This window comes from Neopelma chrysocephalum, unplaced genomic scaffold (assembly GCF_003984885.1).
Source record: "Neopelma chrysocephalum unplaced genomic scaffold, ASM398488v2 Primary Assembly neopelma1_122, whole genome shotgun sequence".
In the NCBI taxonomy this organism is placed as follows: Eukaryota; Metazoa; Chordata; class Aves; order Passeriformes; family Pipridae; genus Neopelma; species Neopelma chrysocephalum.
This window is the reverse complement of record NW_020897784.1, coordinates 8,179-32,103: the sequence shown is the minus strand read 5'-3', so window position 1 is coordinate 32,103 and position 23,925 is coordinate 8,179. Positions and strand designations below refer to the sequence as shown.

Genomic DNA, 23,925 nt, shown 5'->3' with positions numbered 1-23,925 from the left:
ACAGGCAGCTTTGGACTCAAGAGTTCCTGAAGACTCTGAAGGAGAACAACAGCTGAAAAAAAAAAATCCCAAGAGGAGAAAGCTGTAAGATTTTGGTGGCAGAGTCAACATTTTAGGTCAAACCTAGACAACGAAGTGAAAGTATTGGCGATTGGAAAATTAACTTTAGGAGGGCTTGGTTTATGAGCGTGAGATAATTTTAAGGAGAACGGACATCAAATCCTCGGGCAGCATCTGCAACATTTGAGTGTCACTCATCGCCCCGAGACACGCGGGGTGCCCGGAGGGCTCCGACGAGCCGGGCGGGCACAGCCCCGGGCGGGCACAGCCCCGGGCGGGCACAGCCCCGGGCGGGCACAGCCCCGGGCGGGCACAGTCCCGGGCGGGCACAACCCCGGGCGCGCCCCCGCCGCTCCCCGGCCCCGCCCGGGAACCCCCCGGGCACAAAGTCCGCCCCGGGGCGGGCCCAGGTCGGCGGATCCGCCCGGGCAGCCCCGCCCGGCCCCGCACCTGCCCCCGGTGCCGCCCCGCCGGCGAGTCGGGGCCGAGCCGCCTCGGGAGCTGCTGCCGGAGCCGGCCCCGCCATGGGCGCGGGGCACGGGGGGATGCGCTGCATCAAGATCCTGCTTTTCATCTTCAACCTGACCTTCTGGGTGAGCGCCGGGCCGGGCGGGGCCGGGGCACCTGCTGCGGGCGCTCCGGGACGCGGCCCCGGGCGGGGGGAGCGGGGGGTGCCGGGGCAGGGGAGAGGGTGGGCGGCTCGGGCGGGGGTCCCTCGGAGGAGCTGAGCTGCCCGAAGCGGTGACAGCGCTCAGCCGGCGCTCCTGCTCCCGTGGAGACACGGCTCTTCCTGGGGAAGTAGCGATTTGATGTGAAATGACATCGCTGGAAAAAGGCAACCTGTGTCTTAGCTGATAATTTAAAGCAGTGGCCATTTCCCCGGCAACCAGGGAGCTGCGGGAGGAGGCTGGGAGAGGTTCTCCCAGCACCGCATGCAGCGGGACGTTTCACAGCATCACGGTGGGTTTTACTCCTGTCATTTCAAACAGCGAGCCAGCAGCTGCTGCGTTTACAAGTTCATCCTAAGAGAAAGTCCTCGCATCATCCCCGAGAAATTTAGGGAATGCCGTGCCCGTTCTCCCCTCATTGCACCTTTTCAATAGTCTCACAGTTCCACAGCACAGCTGAATTCACGCTTTCTTTCCTCTTTCACTTTCCCTCCCGCTCTGTCCTCCCTTCAGCTTTCCAGCTTTTCACACTGGAAAACAATCAGCGATGTCATCTTCTTAAACGTCTTTTTCTTTCCTTCTGATTCACTGGGTTCTTTTAAAAGAAGTCACAAAGTAATCCTGTTCAGCCTCTCTGGAGCAAGCAGTTTTGGGCTTTTGTCTCCTTTATGCTTGAAGCACAGTTAAAGCAAATGCTGTTCCCTCTTGGTGACAGCGCTGGGCGCTCCGGGGACACAGTGCTGCTGTGCTCGAGCTGGAGGGGCAGAGTGATGCTGCCCAGCTGCAGCTGCAAGGCAGTAGAAGGACAAAGCTCTGTGTTATTTGTTTCTCAAAAGCGACAACTACTGTGTTTTGTTATCCTGCCTTTTTTGCTGGGATGGAAGAAACCATCTCCTCAGCTGGCTGGGGCATTCAGCCCAAACTGCCAGCCTAAAGCTGAGCCCCTGCCTGGCAGGAAGGAGGTCCCCATGCTGTGACAGGGTGGCAGGGGACCCCCAGCTCTGCTAGGACACGTCTGTGAGGAAAGCCATGATCCCACGCTCTCCAGCTGGGCACTCGCCTGCTTTCCTGGCTCATGGAGATTGTGCCACACGGATCAAGTGCCAGGCAATGCAGGGCAGGTTAGAAATGCACCATTCCAGGCTGCCACGGCCATGGGAAGCAGCAGGTGTTTGGGAGCCTTGCCCAGGTTGTGCAGGAGCTGCAGACCAGGGCTCTGGGCCTCCATCAGCAGCAGCAGCAGGACACTGTGCCTGATGTGGGATTCTGGAGCTGTCTGCCAGGATACCCACTGCTGCCTGGGAGGCTGAGAATTTGTCTGGCCTGTGGTGGGGCTGAGACCACTGACTGTAGATTTTTTTCCCCTTAAACAACATGCTGTGACACTCCCTTGTGACCCGGTTTGCTTGCATTAAAGGGAATTTTTCCTTCCATTTGGCAGCATCCATCCCTAGTTTCTAATATCTGTACTCCAAGATATTGTGTGTGTAACAATCCTTTTACCTCCTGGTTCTGCTGGGGGTCTCCTGCCCGACTCCATTCCCTGTTGCAGTTCAGGCCAAGTTTTGATGACTAAATAACTTACCAGGTTTGAGAGGCACTACTAAGTTCAGAATCACCACTGCACTGAAGAGCTGAAACAAAGCAGCAAAATGCCCTAAAACAGGAATTTGTTATCAGATGCTGGCAAGTGCTCTGTGAATTTTGTGGTGGGGGGGTTTCAGGAAAGCACAGGTGCCAGTGACACCTCTCTGGTGCTCTCCAGGTGCCAGTGGCACCTCTCTGGTGCTCTCTGGTGCTCTCTGGCCATGTGTCTCTGCAGTGCTGACTCTCTGTTTGTGTTGCAGCTGGCAGGACTGGCTGTCATTGCCTTCGGGCTGTGGCTGCGCTTCGGTGGGGCGATGGCAGACTTTGCTACAGACAAAAAGTCCCCGGAGTATTTCTTCCTGGGTAAGTTCCAGCGCGTGGGAGGACACAGCTGTCAGCCCTTGCTTCATCCTGGGGCAGGTGATGCATTGAATTCTATGTGAGGGTCAACAATTCCTGCCCTGAACTACCCCAAACTGGGTGTTCTGTGTGTGCCATGTGCGTGGTGGCTTTTGACTTTTCTCTGCCTGGCATCCACTTCCTTAGTCCAAACTAATCTCTTCTCTTGGATTTGATCCAGTCCTCACGTATCCTAAGTGAATTGTGCTAATACTCTCAGAATAGAAGGTGAGACAGGTCAGAGACTCGTGGGGTTCACCAATATATCCTTCCTTCTGTGCAGCTGCCAGCCAAGAAAACAACAGTGGCACTTCAGAATGTTCCCAGTGCCAGTGCAGCAGTTAAATTTTGCTCACCAGCGTCTCACAGGGAGAACTGGTCAGCACTGGTGTTTCTTCATTCACATAGGCCTCAGTGTGACTGAAGTATCAGAGCAAATCCTTCCACTAATGAAAAGTCGAATTAAACTACCTAGTGTTCAGTCATCTCAGGAGGTGTTTGTCCAACCCAGGCAGGAATCAACTAGTTCCTCAAGTCCACAGATCTGGTATTAGTCACTTCTAATTTTAGCATTTAAGATAATTTTTCTCTCCCTAGGATTTCCAGGCGGGTTTTCTGGAAATGCCACCTGTGTTATGTATCTATAGACACCCTTAAATAGCAGCTGTCTGGGAGTGCCAGCAACTGCATTTCTCTGCCACTGGCAACTGTAACATGTCTTTACAGCAGAAAAGTCAGGGTTTTTTTCTATTTAATACATCACCCCTGGAGACTGACTCAGTAAAATCCGGTTGGTACAAACATTTTTGCCATCTCCAAATGCCAGGTGTGAATGAATTCCCAGCCCTGCCGTGTCCATTGAGCCACTCTGACAGGGTGGAAGGCCTGGAAGTCCTGCAGTCAGTCACCCTTCACTGCAATATTGTGCAGTTACTTTAAATACTTTAAATTCTCTTAGTGGAGGCCTTGACTCAGATCCACCACAGTCCCAACCCAAGCTTCTCTAACATATGCAGCCAGGCTGGAGACACAAAGCTGGCTGTACAGCACTGTGGGAATGGATGGGGAGAATGTGATGTCCAGCAAAGTTTCCGTGTGATTTTGTGAGGCTGAATAAAACCATTCAGACCAAAATGTTATTTGGGACCTGAGGGTTATTGTAAAATACCCTGTAGCATCTCCACTGACACAGAGAGGCAGGAAATATGATTTAGTTTTTCTCTTACATCTGAGCTGCTATGACAGCAGCATATTAGATCACCAACTTCATTTCCAGATCCAGTTTATACCTGCTGAACTTCCTGTGCTGTGTGCTGGAATGGTTCCCTGCCTCATCCACTTATGTTTGTCCCAGGAGAGCAAACAAGACAGAAAGATGTTCTGACCTTCAGAATCAAGTGCTGTTGGTTTGTTGGAAGCCAGAAATTAATACATCCTGTGCTGTGAATAAGCACCACAGTGCAGACTGTAACACACTGTGTAAACAAGATATTCTCTGGTGCCTGTGCATTCAAATCTGCTTCCGTCCTGAACAGGAATTACAAAAGTTGTTCAAAGCTGTTCATTTTGGGAAGTCCTGGGGAACCTTCTTGTAAAAGTTTCATCACAGACCATGACACTGAACTATTGGGCTGCCACATGTATTTCTAGAGCTGTCTGCTGAAATATGTAACTGCAAGCAGGGGAAGTGCTGAGGAACAGGGCACAGAGATGTTGAGAATTCTTTTAAACTTACACCTTGGACTGAATTCTAAAGCAAAGGGTTTGCCCTTTTTTTGTAATAGGCACTGGACAGAGCAGTCCTGTGAAAGAAAACCAGACTTTTTTGCTGCCCTCCCTCATTAGAAATCATGTTAAATGCTGCTGTGACTTCTGAGCATCTGATGGGGCAGCTGTGCTGGGGCTGTGAACAGTCTGGGGCTAAGTGGTAAAAGAACAGTGATAAGTTCAGTTACAGTGGGTTTTGCAGCAGACAAAGCTGTGCTTGATGGTCCTGCTGAAGAGCTTTGCCTCTCTAGATTTCAGCTTGGAGTCCCCCTTGACAGTTGTGTGTTGGGCCTTTCTCAGAGTCTGTGGGGCTGTTGTTTGTTTGGCTCTGTGTGTTTGCTCTGTAACATGCATCCTGGGTGACAGCCAGGACTCTGCATAGGAATTCTTAATATGGAACACTGCAGCACACAGGGAGCAGCTGCCCTGAGGGCTGGAGGAGAAAGCTTTCTTAAGCAGTATGACTTAAAATATAAGTATATAGCTGAATATCTAAGAGTAATTTCTTTATCTCTGTCCCCCTGACTGCTTCTGTGGCTGCCTCGTGATAACCCAAGCCCCTGTGATCACATCAGCTTTGTGCCAGTGCTTGGAACAGCAGTGCAGGTGCATTCAGAGTTTGCTTTGTAGCCTGAAATACTGTCCAGAATCACCATCTTCTGGAAAACATTTAATTTTCTTTCTTCTAAAGAGCAGCATATTCTGCTCTTTCTGTACCTGGATTGAGCTGCCAGCCCAATCTAACCAGCTTCTCTCTTGTGCTTCCTTGTGATGTTTTTTTTCCTGGATCTGAAATGTTGTTTTAGTTTAAAATAATTGATAATTCTATCCTTGCATTTTCCATTAGGCCAGAATGAGTCTCCTTAAATAGCCTTGCTCTTTACCAGCAGTCCAGCTGCCTTTTCTGCCCCTGGAATAGTTCGGGCCATGACTTGGCAACGAGGCCTGTTCATCTTTTCCAGCCACTGAGATGTTTTTGTTGGTTGGAGAACAGCTTCCAGGCAGCAGTGCTGAGGGCAAGCACATATGTGTTCTTAGTTTTCTGTTGCTTGTGGTTTTGTGTTTGGTGATCCATATTCCCCACTGCAGCCTGCAGTTAAAATCCTACAACAGAGAGGGCTGGAGCTGGAACTCTTGGACCCACGCAGTCTCCATCCACTTTACCAGATGTATCTTACAGACTCCTAAAATTGGACATCCACTGCCTGCAGCTCCCCAGCTTTTGGAGTTTCTGCTGCAGTGGGACAATATTTTTATGTTGCTCCATCTCATAGTACAGTTTTTGTGCCTGTGCTTCAAGTGGTGAGGCAAAACTGTGGCTTCCTTGTTTGACTGCTGTTCAGCTCTGGTACAGGTCATTCCTCTTGTAGCTGTACTGGAGAGAAAAAAGAATGAAAGAAAAAAGATAATTTCAGCAAAGGCCCATAGCTGGCAGTTACCTCTTTTATCTGAGTTGTCTGTGGCACTGTACTGATCAGATGGAGAAAAGATCTGTAGAATAAAGGGAATTCCTTGGATTGCTCAACCTTCTTGAGACTCCTGTACCAAGACCCTGACGAGTGTTTTACTGGGCAGGAAAGTCTGCAACAATCAGAAGGAAACAGAGATGCTTCTGTGAACCCAAGGTGTCAGCATTGCTGTCTCACAGTTGGTTCTTAATTAATTCCTTGTAGCAGTGCTGTTCTTAAAAATACCTAAGGCACAGCAGTACAGATCAAGTGCTGCTGAGGACAAGTGGAGAATTTGTGAAGTAAAAACTAACACAGGGACTTTTTAAGGGTCAGTTCCAGGCCCCTTTTCTCCCCTCTCTGCTTTTGGTGGATGAAGGGCAAAGTCTGCTTTGGTTCCTTGGGCAACAGGAAGGACAAACTCTTTGTATCCCTAATAAATGAAGTGCACAGGATCCCATCACTGCCAGCAACAATAAAAACAAAGTGTATGTACTCAACAAGCCCCATCAGGAATGGTAACAAAACCTGATGAATGTGAATGAATCAATCAAGCCCTGAAACTCTGCTTTTCCTACACAGGCAGAGCTCACAGCCCTTGTGCTGTGCTGTGTTCTCTTTGTTTCAGTTCCATGATCCAGTCTGTGGTCCAGGCATTCATCAGGGCCAAACCAGTTGTGGACAAAAGTTTCAGGGTGGCTGTGGCTTTTTCTTGGGGTCTGTGAGAGCACTGAGTGATCCTTCTGGCTTTGGAAGGTACAGTTAGATGGCACATGCCTTAGGATATGAAGTCATGTCTGGAGTTGAAGGATATTAGTAGTTTTTCTCCATAGTAGTGGATGCCCATACAAACAGGAGTTGGCCAGCAGTTAAATCCATGTAAACTGCAGTTCTCTGCTCCTGTGCCTCACTTTGTTCTAGTTCTATTCATGTATTTTGGACTCAAGCACTGTATCCTTAGTCAACAGTATTTTTTCTCCTAAATCCATGACCTCTCAAACTCCACCAGCCTTTAAAATGAGAGCTGTTGGCAAAGCAGCCTCTGTAAAAGGTGCAATACCACAAGGGGAGCATGGAATGGTCCTGCCATGATGTGTATTGGAGAGCCTTTTAGTCTCTACTTAAGACTTAAGCCATGAATTTGTCTTTCTTCCTGTCATCTTGTGTTCTTCTGCTGTTCAGGAAGAGGGGTTTAGAAAAGGCTGATAGTGGCCCTGAGTGGAAAACAGAAGCTGCTGCACTGGAAATTGGCTTAAAAAATATGACAGCACCACTACCACCCCCTGAGAAAACCTGACTCAAAATGAAAGTTGCTCGGAAGTCTCTGTGCTGGATCATGAAACCTCGCAGCAGTTCCTAAGAGTCAGTATTCCCCCTGGCAAAATAAAAGCAAGAATAAAGGCAATTCTGACCAAACAAGCCAATTTAGCCTAATGGAACAATCCGTCCATCTGCCTCGGGTGGTTTTATATTTGCAATACACTGATGTTCAGGAGGCTGATTTTTTAATTAATCACTTAAGCATGATAATGCACTTTTATGCTTTTTGCCTATTAAATTGTGCTGCTGGGTGACTTCTGCCACCCTCCTCTCTCTGCTGTAACTATCTAAAGCCAGTTCCACCCTGCAGCAGCAGCTGAACCCACAGTTACACCATTTCCTTCTCTGGCACACCCTCTTCTCCTCCCTTGACAGTGGCTGCTCCATCCCTGGAAGTGTCCAAGGCCAGGTTGGACAGGTTTTGGAACAACCTGGTCTAGTGGAAAGTGTCCCTGTCCATGGCAGGGGGTGGAACAAGATGAATTTTAAGGTCCCTTCCAACCCAAAGCATTCCATGATTCTGTGATTCCTTGCTGGAGCAGCACACTGCACTCCAGGGCTGCTCAGGCTTTTTTTTCATGCAAACTCTCTTTAAAAGGACCATCTCTGCTCTAGATGCCAGTCTCTAAAGGGACTTCTGGAAAACAACCAAACCAGTATAACCCAATATATCTCCAGGGAAATGTCCTGTGCTGTGTTTCATTCTGACAGAGCTGTAAATACATTTGGAATGGCCACTCTTGAAGCCATTTAGAGGAAAGTGCTTTGTCTGCTGGAAAAAAATAAAACAGCAGCCAAAAACCTTTTTGGGGTGTGTCAGTTCAAAAACATCTCCAGAGAGGGTTTGGATTGAGCTGGCTCTTATATACACAGGATTATTCAGGGTGTCCTAATCTAGAGGGGATTGCAGAGAATCACGAGAGGATTTCAGGATCCCAAATGACTGAGTATTACAAGGGCAGATGAAATGCAGTATCAACAAAGCAAAGTGACGCAAGTGGTAACAGATAATGTAAGCAGAACAAACACTGACAGACTTGAAATGAGCTATAACCACACAGGAACATGATCTTAGACTCACTTTCAGTTGCTCCTGACAACCAACTGCCTTGTTCAGCTGCAGTCAAAGAGGCACATAAATGTCAGGAATCATTAAGAAAGGAAATGGGAATTCAATTGAAAAATCTTAATGTCGTTTTGTACATCCCCGGTGCACTCAGTGTCCTGATGCTCTGTGGTTCTGCTCAAAAAGGATGTAACAACACTAAGAAACAGTACTTAGATATTTGATGAGATTATGGTCGTTGTGTGCACTTTGAACAACTCCCATATGAGGAAGATTTTCACACTGTTCACATCATTAAGTTGTAGAATCCGTTTCCACAGGACTCTGTGAAGTTCAGCCACAATTGTGCAGGTGTGTTGGTTACACCTGATTTCAGTGCAGTTTCCTGGGGGGTGACAGGCACTGACAGAGCCTTTGGGAACAGCTTGGCTTAAGTGAATTTGGGATGTGATTATTTAGGGTTTTGAGATGGATGTGAGCAAGGCATGTAACATGGTGTTCTGTGGGAAAGGGGAGGAAGTGAACTGGGATGTTACATTACAGTGAGGCTGCTTTTAAATTGAAATTCAGGATTTGTGCATCAGCAGAAGCCTACAAACTGGCTGCTGTCCGTAATGCTTTTGTGGTTCCAGGAGGATTAACCACGAAATCCTCGTGGAATTCACACAAGACATTTATTCCTATACGTCCATTATGCTCAAATTAAGGGTTATGTTCCAATTCTCCAGAAATCCATCTTCCTTCAGAGGCCTCTGCAGCTTTTCTCCAGTTTTGTAAATGTATTTTATAGATAAATATACAATGGAAATGTCTAGTAACAAGCTTGTTTCAGAAACAGCCTTTTCTGCCAAGTGCCACACACACAACTGTCCCTGTCTGGCCAGTTATTTCCAACTCCTACGTGTGTTCCTCATATTTTCCAACAGTGTGTCTGTACTACAGGTTCCTTGGTGCTCTCCTGAGGGCTGGAGAGCCTCAGTCCTTCTGTGGAGGAGCACATCTACCTCCTGGACTGGAAGGAATACACAACCTCAGGAAAATCCCTTCAAGTCCTGTCTGGGCTCTCGGGCTCCTGCCATCGCTGCCTCTGGGTCCCTCACCCCAAGAACAGAGCTGCTTGTTTTCTCAGTGGATTATGAACAGTTGGTGGTTTGTTCACTGTTATTTACTCAGCCAAAAAAAAAAGGAGAATTATTTAAAATGGAAAGTGACCATAGCAGCCAGGTAAACAAGAAATCCATGTGAAATAAAACCAGACAGAGACACTGGGTGTCTGTCTGCTCCTGCTCTTTGCAGGAGGCTCCAGGCAGGGATTTGTGTCTCAAAGCCTTCAGTAGGATTGGGGGGAAAACAAACAAACAAACAAACAAAAAGCAGCTCTGGGTGTGGGTTCTGTTCCAGACTCTGAAATTAGATCTCTACCAGCCTTGGCTGATCCTTCCCTCACTCTTGGCACACATAAAGACACATTGCAGTCAGCAGCTATAAAATTCCATCCCTCTCTTCTACCTGGTCTAAAATGAGGGGATTTTGCATCACTGCTAATCACAGAGGTTTTGTTCATCCAGAAATAACACACAGAATATCCTCAATCCTTCTTGACGTGCTTCTTCACACCTGGAGATCCACTGTCTCCAAGTACAGCCCTCGAAGGGATATTGCCCATATCCAGAAGAAACAGTGTCTTAGGGAAGAACTCTGTGCCATGAGCACAAATGCCAATCCAGAGATGTCCTCTGAGCTGTGGATTTGCCATTCTTCACTACAGGGAGCCACAGGATGCTCTGAGATTGCCAGAAAACTTTTGAATTCCCCTTGTAACTGCAAAGCAGAGTCTGCTAGAAAATGGGAATCCCTCCTGTTGGAATTTTCACAGGGAATACCCCCATTTGACAATTTCCTTCCAGGAAATAATGATTTCCCCCATGGGATGAATCAGAAGATCAAATATACAGAAAAGCTGCTGCTTTATTGCTTTCCAAATGTGTCCTTTGCAAAATGACACGATGGCTTTGCAAAGAACAATGGCTGAAGAAGGGGCTTTCCCCCACCCTTACACTCACTATTTTATAGCCAGAAGGGAAATCAGTTTGTTATCAGGTGCTCTCTCACTTGACTCACTGCTAAAAGTAGAAGTCTTCATTTCTCTTCACAGCTATAAAAATCTCTGTGTGGGGGGGGTGTCTTAGCACAGCAAAACAAACAAACCACCCCCCCAAACCCTCAATATTTCCTCACCAAAAAAATAAGGTGAAGAGAATAGGCTCTGTCCAAAAACCCCCAGTCCTGTGACACTTTGTTCTTCATCCTCTTGTGGTTACAAAGAAGCCCCTATTTCCTCCAGAACCTCTCACAGTCAGTGGTGCCCTGGCTGTGTCTGCTCAGATCAACCAATTTTCTGTTGGATTGGTGAGTGGATTTGACTCTTTGGAATGTGCCTCTTCATCCCTTTGCATCCAGGGGTTGAGGGTGACTTGTTTGTGGGTCCTGCAGGGAGGTGGAATAGATGTTGCTGAGTTGGGGGCAGTCACAGATGGCAGGTCCCTGCCATTGGGTCCAGCTTTGCCCTCCTCAGTCGAGGGTTCCTGCTCTCAGGATTCCCAATTCTTCTGTTCTCTGCTCCTGTTTGGGTTGTGTGCTGCCAACAACCTCAGAGACAAATTACACATCAAACCCTCTCTCCTCTTCATTAGCAGACACAGATCAAAGTGCCCAAATGACAGGAAATGAACAGAGGCAAGAAGAAGTGAGAGGGAAAATTTCACGCAGGCCACAAACACATTTGCTTCCTTTCTACTTTGTATTTTTTTGCCTTCTGCTGCACGAAAAGCTGCAGCTGGACAGTCTCCTCATCATTTTCCACCCACCAAAACAAGCTCTCTACCTTGACCTGACTCACACACCTCTTTCTGCCACGTTGTGCTCTGGGCTGAGCTGTTTTGTGTGCATTTCTGGCTCCCAAACGTGTTCCATTTTGTGCCTTATTTTGTTTCCCTGCTGTGCTGTAGATGCCAAGCTGGAGGCCACGCCAAGGCTTTGTGTTTTACAATGGAAGTGCTTATGAATAGAAGCTGATTAAGGCTCTGCTTTCCATCCTGCTTTTTGGAAAGGGATGGGTTTTAGTGAAGCTTAGTTACTTCTGACACATGATACTATTGGATGACAATGTTTAACATTAAACCCAGCAAATTTCTGGGTTTGCATTGGTGAGATTAAGTGGGCTAAGGATGGCTCTCAGTGCGTGATGGCTTTAGGTCAGGCTGTGGTTCTAAGGTGTGTGTGCCAGAAATTGTCACCCTTTGCTTTTTCTTTTCTCTCTAGAGAGTCTCACTTAAGAGTTTAGGTCTCTTTTTATTCAGAATTTGAAGTGATCATGCTTACAGTGCTGTGTACAGCCCACTAGAAAAAGAAATACTGCATCCCTGCCTCATATACTTACACCATCTAGGATGTTTCTGCATCTACTGCTTTGACATCCTTCCTGGAAGTCATCTTCCATTGAACATACCTGGATGTGGGTGCTGGGAAACCTCACAAGGCAAACTGAGAAATAACTTGAATTCCCTTTGAAATTTTTTTCGAGCTACTGTTCATGTGTCTCACAGAATCACAGAATATTCTGAGTTGGAAGGGACCCACAAGGATCATCGAGTCCAACTCCTGGCTGCAGAACAACCCCAAAATCACAAGTCTCATTGCTGTGTGAAAGATTACATGTGTGTGTGTATATATAGCAGACAAGCAGAAAATATCTTTATTTTTGTGGAAATTTTAAGTGCCATCACTATTTTCCAGCTAGAAATAGCTCTCTGGAGTATCAGCAACTGGTGCTGAGAAAGGACAGAGTGGGATGAACTCTCCTGAGCAGGAGATGGAAGAAGGTGGTTTTAAAGTCTTGGCTGGCTCAGCTGCGGGGCTCAGCTTTGTTTAGTGAGTGGTGTGAGTTCTTCCTGTAACACGCCTTAAAAGGGAAGTTCTGATTGAGGTAGCGGTTCAGTTGTGACTCATGCCAGTGAAATGTTCAGGCTGTTTCTCTGACAAATGCAAATCCAAACTCCTAAGAGTGGTCTCACCCCCCCAGGCTCACAGAGCTCGGTCTTTCCTCGCTGGAAACAAGGAAAAGAAATGGGAAGACTCTTCTCCTAACTCTTTACTCCAAAATAGCTCTGTTAAGTGGCTGATAAGTAATTACAGGGACTGGGGCAGGGAGTGACAGACAGAAAACAGTCCAGGAAACATCTTCGTAATTACCCGGCGTTTGTCACCATGGAGATGTGAGCAAATGGCAGCGTTGGTGTTTGGCAGTCGAGCAGCAGGTTCTGCACCTGAGAGAGGGGTGGGTTTTTTTGTCTTTTCCAATTCATCTTCCACGAGGGCTGACCTTTCTCTCCTGAGCCATATATATCTTTGTGTATCAGTAAAAACCAGTGCTGTGAAGATGTGTACAAGTATCAGCTTGAAGAATGCTCAGTCCTAGTAAGACACAAGTTGGTGAATATTAAAAATCTAGAAAATACGGAATATGAGCTGCCAGCACAGTCAGCAGTAGCATCCCACCAGCACCACAGATATTATAATTAATATGGCAAGGCCATATTAGTTGTAATTGTTTTATTGCTATTTAGCAGAATTTATTTCTCAGCAGGAATCCCTAGCCAACTGGGGCAGAGGGATGGAGGGGAAGAGAAGGATCACAATAACTGGGATAGAAGCCTGGCTGATACAGAGAGACTGGACAGGGATGTGGCAGTTAATGGGCAGCAGGCAGAAGTTTGTATAGCTGGATGCTCTGCACTTATATATTGATCATTTTTACATTTTTCTAGCAACTGCAAACTGCCATTTGTAGGGCTTTCTACTCTGGGTTACACAAGGCCTGCTAACAGTAAATGTCAGCAGCTCTGCTAACCCTGGGTCAGATTTAAAATAATGTTTAAATTGGTAAATGAGCCCAGTAAAGGTTCTCATTAAAGTTTCCACAGTCCAGGCTGGGAGCAAAGGCTTGCTGTGCCCTCTAGTGCACAGAGCCAGCAGCTCCCTGTCCCCTCTCGGGGAAGACACAAGGGAAACTCTGTGCCCTGGTTTCCTTTTGTCCTAGATAAAGCCCATACAAAAACTCATCTGTTGAATGTGAGTATTTCTAGCAGTTTTACAGGTGGCAGAGGTGAATGCCATTCCCCTCACCTTTACAGTTTAGTCCTGTCAAGTTCTGAATGTAGCCAGAGTCCCAAATCTTAACTGTGTGTGGGGCTACACTGACATCTCCCGTGTTCCTTTAAGCTCCACTGCTGCAGAGCAGTACAGCACACTTCCAGCCCCAGTCAATTAAGAATGGGACAGTTTTGGGGGTTGTTGATATAATTAATCATTAATCATATCCTCAATCAATACAAATATCTCCAAGGGGTGTCAGAGGATGGTGCCAGACTCTTTTCAGTGGTGCCCACTGACAGGACAAGGAGCAACAGCCATAAACTAAAACACAAGAAGTTCCACCTCGGCATGAGAAACCTTCTTAAATTCCTGCCTGCTTCTGATTTTCCACAGGACTCTATGTGTTGGTGGGAGCAGGGGCCATCATGTCTGCAGTTGGATTTTTCGGGTGCTGTGGAGCAGCGCGGGAGTCTCAGTGCTTGCTTGGAGCAGTGAGTAAAGGGTTTCAGGGGCCTGAGATGAGCAGGAAAATCATTCAAAGCATTCAATGTGTCATTAGGGGAAATACCTTTTTAATGTCCAAGACCTTTCAGGTCCTATGTCCTCTTCCTGGCTAACCCAGCTTCTCTAACCACCCTGCAGTTGCAGAGCTGTCATACATGAAGGAGTTCCCACCACCACCACAGATATTATAACTAATATGCAAGGCCATATTAATTGTAATTGTTTTACTGCTATTTAGCAGAATTTATTTCTCAGCAGGAATCCCTAACCAACTGGGGCAGAGGGATGGAGGGGAAGAGAAGGATCACAATAACTGGGATAGAAACCTGGCTGATACAGAGAGACTGGACAGGGATTTGGCAGTTAATGGGCAGCAGGCAGAAGTTTGTACAGCTGGATGCTCTGCACTTATATATTGATCATTTTTATATTTTTCTAGCAGCTGGAAACTGCCATTTGTAGGGCTTTCTACTCTGGGTTACACAAGGCCTGCTAACAGTAAATGCCAGCAGCTCTGCTAACCCTGGGTCAGATTTAAAATAATGTTTCCCTGGAATTACCTTTTGTCTTTCCTGAAGCTCCATCTGAGCCACATCTTTGCCATTTTTCCTTTGTTCCCATATGACAAGGAATCTGTCCTGGCACCTTTGCACAGCCCCAGCTCATCAGCTTTGTCTCAGTGTGGGGTGTTGGGCTGGGCAAGGACGAGGGGCAGGGCAAGGACTGGCAGCCCACAGGAACAAGGGATGTTCATTGAGATTCTCTCATTTCTCCACAGTTCTTTGCTTGCTTGTTGGTGATATTTGCAGCTGAGGTCACTGCTGGAGTATTTGCCTTTCTAGGCAAGAAAGTGGTAAGTAGCAAAGAGCCTCTAATGTGCTAATGGGGCAGTTATGGATTCCAGTGCTGACTGACCTACAGCACAGGGAAACTTCCCAGGAGACTTTTCCTGGGAAGACTCTCTGACATTCTTTTCTGGAGTCAATGAGAGCTTGTGTTATCATAAGTCCAGAGCAGGATGCAGTTTTTGCCCCCCTCTATTAAAGAAAATCTGTAGGTGTGATTCTACCTTCCATCCACAAGGAACATTGAGTATGAAAAGAGGGCATTGCTTAGGAAAAGGGCAAACAAATTCAGGCACTGAACTTCCCCACCTAACAGTGTTTAACCAAAACACAGAATGCAGCCCATGAACACTCTGACCCTCTGAATGCCACCAGGCCACAGAACCTCCTGTCTTTCCAGTCCTGTACCTGTTTATCAGGCACAATTTCCTGCCCTGAAGGTTGGTCACACAAGCTGGAAGTTTGCACTGGACTGGGGATAAGACTGATCTGCCACTCACTTGGAAAGTCTGATTTCTGCAGGCAATACAGGAAGCCCAGAAGATCTATGAAGATGCTTATGATGATTATATGAAAAACCCAGTGGGGAAGGTCAACAGTACCATCTACCGCTACCACGTGGCTGTGAGTACTCAACTCTGTCACCTCACTGCTGCTCCACCGTCACATCACCCACTAGAATCCAGAATTCCTCCCACTGAGGTGTGGAAGAATAGAACTGAGTGTATTTAAAATGGAGCCAGAGGCTCACAACCCTGAGAGCTTCCTGAGGTCTCTGTCAGAGTTCTGGTTTTTGGATCTCTACTTTTTAAAGTGCAACTGGCCAGGCTTTGAAATTCCTGAAGCTTCTGGTCTTGGCTGTGCAGAAGATATGACTGTTATGGCCCTTTTGGGTATAGAAATCCAAGAAAAAATACTCACAAATGCAGAGAGAAGGAGAAATGTCTGAATCCTCTGCATTTGTCATAGAGAAAAAAGTGACCTGTGTCCCAGGACCTACAGTGTGGCAGATCCTGTCACTGGCTGAGCCAAGTAGGAAAAGAACCAAAAATCCATATGTGACACAGTTCAGGCCACCCAAAAAGTGAGTGTCTGAATCAGAGTTAGAACCTGTGAGTTCCTCAATCCTATCTGTGTCTGTCCTGTATCTACACTGCCTCCCACAGAGATCAAGCCCAAGCTCTGTTGCTCCTTACAGCAATTCCCACGTTCTTTAGAACAAACATTTCACAACCTCAGACCCTTTTGTCCTTCTCCCATAGCCGTTATTTCTGACCCAAAGAGGAATTCCAAGCATTTTCTGGGAGATAGGCAAACAGGAAAAACAAACCCTCTGAAACACTGATTTATTACTGTCTCCAAACCCAGCACGATGTTGTGTCAGAAATAAAATTCCAGCATTCTCTGCTGCAGCTTTTGTGCATTGCCCATAATTCTGTATGTGATACTTGACCTTTCTGCTTTCTCCCTTCAACAGCTCCTGTTTCCTTGTAAACCAGGGATCAGCTTCTCCCAAATCCACTTGTTTGCTTTTTTATGAGATACTGTAATAAAAATCCCTTCTGGACATTGTTGTTAATGCAAATTTGCCTGTTTGCTGTGGCCTCAGACAACTGAAACTCATTTTTTAAAGAATTTCATCCCATGTAGTTGGAACTCTACCAGAGGCAGTGGCTAATACAGAGAATAAAATTATTATTTGATCTGTATTGCTTCTATTTTTTAGTTATTTATTGTCTCACTTTCAGTTTGAAAGTAGTAACTGACTTTCAGTATGAAACAGTCTGTGGTTTTCCCCTCTTTGATTCTTCATTTCTCTCTCCTTTAGCTCCAATGCTGTGGGAAAGGTAACGTGGAACAACAAGTGGGATTACCCTGTCCAGAGAATATCCAGCTGCCAAAGGTAAGTGTCCTTTGTCCTGGTAGTTCTAATCACTTTTTCATGCCAATTGTTTAGTAAAATTGGAGACATTCTATAATTAAAAGAAAGGAAGAACTTCCCTTTTTTCACCTTGCAATTTCCAGCGTGGAATTCCTTGTGACATGGAGCAGCCTGGAGGCAGAAATAAGTTGTCCTCAGTTCTGAAGGCTGTTTGTGGCATCCCACCGTAGCTGAGACAATATTACATCATCTGAAGGGAAAAGGGAGCAGGAGATAACAGGACAGGATCCCAAATGAAGGACCCCATGGAGGCTGAATTTTGGCAAGTGCTTGCCTTAGTCGTGCATGGAGCCTCCTGACTAGAAACTCTGTTGGGCCTAAGAAGGATATTTCTGTTATTTCTGTTTTTAAGGAATCTGTTTGTGAGCACAATGTCAAAATGGAGGTTTTGCATCAGTAGAAAGCTCCTGATTTAGCATGGCCTGTTACATAAACGAGTTTAAATTTAGGGAGAACTGAGTGTAAGAAAAGTACTTGTGTCAGCCTGTACAGGCAAGAGGTACAGATGTCTCACTAGAAAAGGGAATATGCTGTAAAAATTGTCTGACAAAACACAAGGCTCAGATGCAGGAATTATGATGGTAACTGTAATATTTTTTGTATTTATCTGTTATTCTTTGACAACAGTTAATGGAGTTGGTGGGAACACATTTTTTCTGGGAGTAAAGAAATCTTTCAATTTTGTTTTTAACAGAACTGCCTGGTTGAAATTCAGAATGTAATTGATACTAATCTGCATTTAGTTGGAATTGTTGGAATTGCAATTGCTGGCATCACAGTGAGTAAATCCATGTTTTCAAACCTCTGCTTGAGCCCAGTACCCTGTCCCTTACTTAAAGCTTTGTGGAAGGTGTTTTGCAGCAACTGGTGAGATTCCAAAAAGGTGCAGCTTTTCTTATCACTTCCAGTGTGTCCTCTCTGGGAATTGCCCACATCAGTGCAAGCAGACCTGTGTGACTGTGTTTTACCATTTTGTGTCCTTAGACAGGGTCCAAGGCAATGGTATTTTGTTGTAGTAGTAGGAATGTGGAGTGCTCATGAACCAAACTGAAAAGCAAAAGGCCATAGCAGCGTTTCATCTATCCCAAAACAACTGCAGGCTGATGCTTTAAATCCTTTAGGATCCATTCCTTAGTTTTCACAAGGAATAGAGGATACCTACCCTTTGTAGAAGTGGTTTTCCAGGAACATGCTGGCTGTAGCTTTGGTTCTATGTGAAGGACAGTTTACAATCAGGTTTTCTAGAGCAGAGCTGTGACCAATAGATGTCACCCTGATCCAGGGATACAGCAGGATGGTCGGGCTGTAGCTCACCAGGCTTTAGCAGAAAGAGTTTTCCAGCACATCTGTGCCTTTATTTCCTTCAGGCTCAAACACCAGCAGCACAAGGAGCCAGAATGTTAGTAAAGGAACAGCCCTTTAGGTGCTCTGAAGAGCAGGAGGCTCATGGGCTTATGTGGACACTTAAAAGCAGCTGAAGGGTTTATGTGGGTACAGAAAGCACAGCAGGGTTAAACAATCCTGGGATTTGTATGAAACATGAAGATGTACCCAGAAATACAGCAGAGCAACGTGGGTGGGGCAGAGCTCAACAACCCCACTGCTCAGAACAAGGATCATCTCCATGGCTCCCACCTCAGATACACACAAATTATGGAGTGATAACAACCCCTGTGGCAGCAAAACCACGTCTGTACATTTTCCTGTGCTTGTTTCTGACACTTCATGGGGTGTGACAGCTCAGCTGGCTCCTTCCTTAAGGACATGTGTGAGGAGGGGATATGAACCCAGGGGTTTAACTGCCCATCTCCCATCCTTAGCAATGAAGCCTCAGGAGGCAGCTGGAGGTTGCTCTGGCAAAAAAAGACATTTCTGGACACTCTGGCAACACTCATTATTATCATTCCCTCTAGTTAACCAGTTCCCTGACATGAGCAGTGTTTTATATTTAATGCATAGTCTTGCTCTTGAGCACACTGAGTGTTAAGAGCTCAGCTTTCCCTGTGACACTGCAGTGCTCAGCACCAGCTCCAGGAACCCGGTCCCTCTGGAATCACTCAAACCTGGATAATATTCCATTCTGCAACTCAGAACCTAGTGGTGCAGTACTAGGGAGGATACCAATAGCCACAGTTATTGAGTCTGTTAAATTCACGTTAATAATGTTTGGGGCAGTTTTGGTGGCCTTGACATTTGGAACAAAGAACAGGAAAACCAGCAGGAGCAGATAAAATCTTGGCTTTGAGGATCAGTGAAATCTCTTGCGTGTTGGTTGCCTGATGTTTTGGGGTTTGCAGGTGGGAGCAGCCACTGCTCTGCCATATGGACCTTCAGATTGTTCTGATATGCAGATTATTTTATCACTGTTTTGTAAGTGGGTCCCTAAATCACATCCCTTCTCTTCTAGATCTTTGGCATGATATTCAGCATGGTTCTGTGCTGTGCCATCCGTAACACACGAGACATGATCTAAAACTGTCACGGCACAACTGTGTCCCAGGAGTTCCAGACTAAGCTTACAAGAAGTGCTCTTCTACCCAATTTAATAATTGTAATGCATTTTAATCAGTGTTTTAACATACTGAGAGGAAAATATCCCATTAGGTGATCAGGTGAATTGTATTAGTTGCAGTAAAACTGAAGTGAACAAAAAAAGGGGTTTAAAATGTCCTTTTTAATGAAAAATGCAAAAGGTTCATCTAAGACTAATTTGATTTTTAATGTTTGTATATGTGCAATTAAGAGTTTACACATGTGTAAGCACGTGCATATCTGTCCTTACAAATGTATATGCACGTGAGCAGGTACCTGGATGTGCAGTACCTTGTCTAGGTAAGTATGTGCAAATGGAATATGTTGTGTGTGCATCCAGAGTCTCCCTGTGCAGGAATCTGCACATCCCACAGGGACACAGTGCTTGGAACCCTCTCCCACTGAGCCCCTGTTTGACAAGAATTAGCAGAGGAACAAATGCCATTGTAAAAAGTCAGACCCACGATCCATTTTGTAACTGTTCTTTCCAAAGCCCAAACAGAGTAGAATTAATAAAATCGGACTTTATTTAAAAATAACTAATGCCTAAGGGCCTGCTCCAGCAAACTTTAATTCATGTGAGTAGACCCACTGACTTCACTGTCATGCAGAGACTGGATATTTATTTTTTTTTTAGGACTGGACCCTTCATGCAAATGCAGAAAGCTCTGGGGGAGGAAACATGTCCAAGGAGATCCAGGCTAAGGGAACAGGGGGAAAGAGGTGGGAAGCTGGCAAGACAAGGCAGTCATTTGGGAGGAATTGCAGTGCAAAGTGTGCTTAAGCTTCCCAAGGAGCCTGAGATACACCAAAAAACCCAACTGTGAGTTAAAGGGGCCACTAAAATCCATATTCAGCAGCCCCTTTGTCCCAAAAGCCTCACTGTGGCTACAAACTGGTGCAGGAGTGGAGCCTAGATCCAGAAAAGCAGCCCCTTTGTCAGATCTCTCTAGAATCTAACTGGCCTGTGGAAGCCAAACAAAGAGTGAAAACGGTCAGAAAAAGACACACAGCACTTTAAAATCCTCAATTTCTGCTTCTGTGACTATCACAGCTTCCACAGGGCTCTTACCTCAACCTCTCACCCTTTCTTGTGGGTGCAAAGCAGGAAAGAAAGATGGGACATTTTTACAGAGCCACAAAGTAAGGTTTCTTACTGGCACCTTTAGATTGCTTGTCAGGTATAAAAATTACACTGTGTGCTTGAAATACCTCAGGGCTTGCGTTTACATAGTTTGTTTCTATATTTTTATTTTTCTATTTGTCATATTTATATTCATAAGAGAATGTTCCTTTTGAACCAGACTGGGAGAGAGAAAGGTTGTCTCGAGAAGGGGAAAATAAATGACAGCCAAGGCTCAGAATCTCTTAATTTTTGGCTTACTCGAGATAATTCACCATTTCAGAGAACAGCTTTTTGTTAACAATATCCCCATAGCAGCTCTGTCTCTCTGGTGATCACTAGTTCAGATTTCTGATGCAGTTGTTCCACACACAATGGGGAGAAGTTCAGTTAAACTAGACATCATGGACCATTCTGATGAGCAAGAGCATTTACAGGTCATGGGGGTCTTTATTTCACTGAATGACAGTGAAATGAAATGGGATTTCAGGAAATATGTGCATTCCAGTGCACATGTTTGTGTGGATTATACCCCCTTTATGATATTTATCTCGTGTTCCAAAAGAAACTCAAACTCCCATCACTTTTCTGTCACTTCAGGAATGGAAATAAGTGTTGCTGCTCCAAGTATCTGGTTGAATTGACACATCTTTGCTGTCTTTTACATAGATCTCTCTTTTCAAATTGCCCTGGCACAAGCTGTGGCACTGCACTGAGTGCTGGCACTGCCAAGTCAGGCTTGGGTCACTCTGGCTGAGTTAGCAATGGACACCAGTTAAAAACTGGGCCTGGGATCTTACTCTGGAAGTATCAGACCAGGAAACAGGACCCCCTGCTCCTAAGAAAGGCCCAACTGGGAGAATGACAGTGGCAGCAAATCCATCAGGGTCTCAAGCTGAAACTTAGAAATCAGTTTTACCACAGCAGCCAACAAAGAGATTCCCTGGCTCCCAGGTACACCTGGGAGCTGATAATGGGATAGTGCCCAGCTGGGGTGTGTTTTCTCAAGGTAATACTGACAGAAAGAAGAAACCTGTGTAGAGTGTCATCTTTGCCACTCAGAGCAAGCCAGCTTTCCAGGAAAAGCAGGAAAAACAGCACCATGCCAACAGCACCATAGCCAGTGATTCAGGTTCCAAGGTTATTGCCCTACAGGGATAGAAAATGATTGCAAATAAAGACATTTCCTTCTGTTACACTCCCCCTCGTAATGACAGTAGTTTATTTATTTTAAACACATCTACATAGATAATTGGGTTTAATTCCTCAAATTTGCAGCACCAGAATGTAATGATAGCACCAGAGTTTTTCTCTTTATCTATTATTTCTTGAGTAAGTTGGAAGATGCCCACTCCTGCTTTGAGATGCACTGAACACAAAGGCAGCTTGCAGAACCTGCTGTTGCTTCCCCAGCTCCCCACTCCCCCAGAAGTACAAAACCATCTCAGTGCCTTAGGAAAACAGAGAAAAGTGGTACAAAAAAACCCTTCTATAAATTCAGACTCGAACTTTCTGCTGAAGTGTTTTGGGTTTGTGGTTTGTTTTTTGATTCCTCTGAAGAGTGCATTTACTTTGCTGAGCATTCCTGCTCAAGCTCTAGGGTTACTGCTATTTAGGTCTAGGGGATACTTGCACTGCGTACCAGGAACAGAATATTACCTGTTACTGGTTTAGTTCTCTAAGTTATTGGTATAAATTAAGCTGGAAATCAACATGTTGTTCATATACTAGTGCCTTTAACAGAATCCAGGGATAAAGGTCTTTTGTCATTTCCTGCTGTTGTGAGGTGCTTAATCTAAGAGCAGTTTTCTCTGCATTTTAGTAACTGAAGGTCTTTTTAACTCATCAAGAGACATCAAACACAGCTGTTCTTTCCCTGCTCCAGTAAATGCCATGTAAGGCAGCAGAAATACCCATTTAGTCCTGTCCCTTGCATCCGTTTCAGAGGAAAGACAAAAGATCAGATCCCTCCAGGTGATAATTCTGAAAGCACATCACACAGGTTTTCTTCTTCTCCTCAGTTGAACGCTTTGTTCTAAAGCATAAAGATGTAAACTGTTGATGCCCTTATTATGTCTCTAAACACCCTTATTCACATTTCCCTTGTCTAATTTTTCTAAGTAACTGACTTCAGTGGGAGCTTCATTTGTCCCAGGAAAGCTCAGCCGGTTTTTGGTACCTTGCAGAGACCAAACAGGAGCTGATGAAGCTCAGCCCTGTGACATCCCCACAATGAAGAGTCACCTTTCACTTGTCTCGATACTGATAGTTTTATAACAAAATATATTTCGTGTGTCTTGAAAAAAGAACTTTGAGTTATCTTAAGCCTTCAGGCGCTGCGTTGTGCAGCCTTTGGAGGCTGCGGATTAACAGCTGTTCGGAGAAAATGTACATAAAATAAAGCTTTTCAATCTTCTTCCTCTCTACTGGTGCTCCAGCCACGAGGTTTTCCAAAACACAAACCACTTTCCAGGATAAACGTGTGTGTTTTCACAGCACAAATTGTGGTTTTGGACAGAACTGGCGTTTTCGGTTCGCGCTGCAAAGTCAGCGGCAGAATTACCTCTACGGCTTCTTGCTTTGAGAGAGAAAACAAACTCGCTCTGTGGCTGAAATTAGCTTTCACTTCCCTACCGTGTGTTCCGAAGTGGCGTTTTATCGGCTTTGTGTCTTGAACTTGAAACAACTTCCTAATAAAAATAACCTGGAACAAGCGGCTCCCGGAGAGAACTCGGTGTGCGCGGTCAGAGCCCCCACAGCACCTCCCCGCCTCACCTGCGGCATCCGGGGCGGCGGCCGGGACGCTGGGCCGGGGATCGGGGTTGAGGTTGAGGTCGGGATGGGGGTAGGGGTAGGGATGGGGATCGGGATCAGGGTCGGGACCGGGACAGGGCCCGGCGGGATCCGAACCGGCGGCACCACCGGGACTCCCCTCAGGGTCCCGCTGCCGCGAACGCCCCGCCCACCGCGGGCAGTGCTCGCTCCCCATTGGCTGCGCGCGCTGAGGGCGGGGCCGTGTCACAGAGCCCTGGAATGGTTTGGGATGGAAGCGACCTTTGGGATCACCCAGTGCCACCCCCTGCCAAGGGCAGGGACACCCCTCCCACTAGCCCAGGTTGCTGCAAGCCTCGTCCCACCTGGCCTGGGACGCTTCCAGAGATGAGGCAGCCACAGCTTCTCTGGGCAACCTGTGCCAGGGCCTTCCCACCCTCACAGGGAAGGATTTGTTCCCAATATCCTAAACCCGTTTTCTTTCAGTGTGTAGCCATTCCTTCTTGTCGTGTCACTACATGCTCTTGTAAATAATTTTGCCCCATCTTTCCTGTAAGTTCCCTCCAGATATCAGGTCACTCCGAAGCCTTCTCCAGGCTGAACAATCCCAATTCTCTCAGCAGAGCTGCTCCATCCCTCTGCTCATCTTGGTGCCTCCTCTGGGACTCGCTCCGCATCCTTCCTGTGCTGTTGGACCCCGGAGCTCTTGCAGGTGGGGTCTCACCTGAGCGGGGCAGA

At 46.2% G+C, this 23,925-nt stretch overlaps 1 protein-coding gene across 1 annotated transcript; it reads left to right on the top strand.

Annotated features, from left to right (window-relative positions):
• Positions 1 to 542: 542 nt before the first annotated feature.
• TSPAN2 (tetraspanin 2) lies at positions 543 to 23,128 on the top strand. The gene is made up of 8 exons (XM_027697744.1): positions 543 to 653; positions 2,576 to 2,678; positions 13,863 to 13,960; positions 14,752 to 14,826; positions 15,341 to 15,442; positions 16,647 to 16,721; positions 17,455 to 17,538; positions 19,168 to 23,128. Exons 1-8 carry the CDS (start codon positions 585 to 587, stop codon positions 19,231 to 19,233), a joined length of 672 nt encoding a protein of 223 aa, XP_027553545.1. The 5' UTR covers positions 543 to 584; the 3' UTR covers positions 19,234 to 23,128.
• Positions 23,129 to 23,925: the final 797 nt, after the last annotated feature.

Bases quoted from the DNA above. Each gene is read 5' to 3' on its own strand.
- TSPAN2 (XM_027697744.1), top strand. From the start codon at position 585: ATGGGCGCGGGGCACGGGGGGATGCGCTGCATCAAGATCCTGCTTTTC. The intron at 14,827-15,340 runs GTAAGTAGCAAA...TGATTTCTGCAG, and splicing joins CCTTTCTAGGCAAGAAAGTG to GCAATACAGGAAGCCCAGAA. The intron at 17,539-19,167 runs GTGAGTAAATCC...CTTCTCTTCTAG, and splicing joins TTGCAATTGCTGGCATCACA to ATCTTTGGCATGATATTCAG.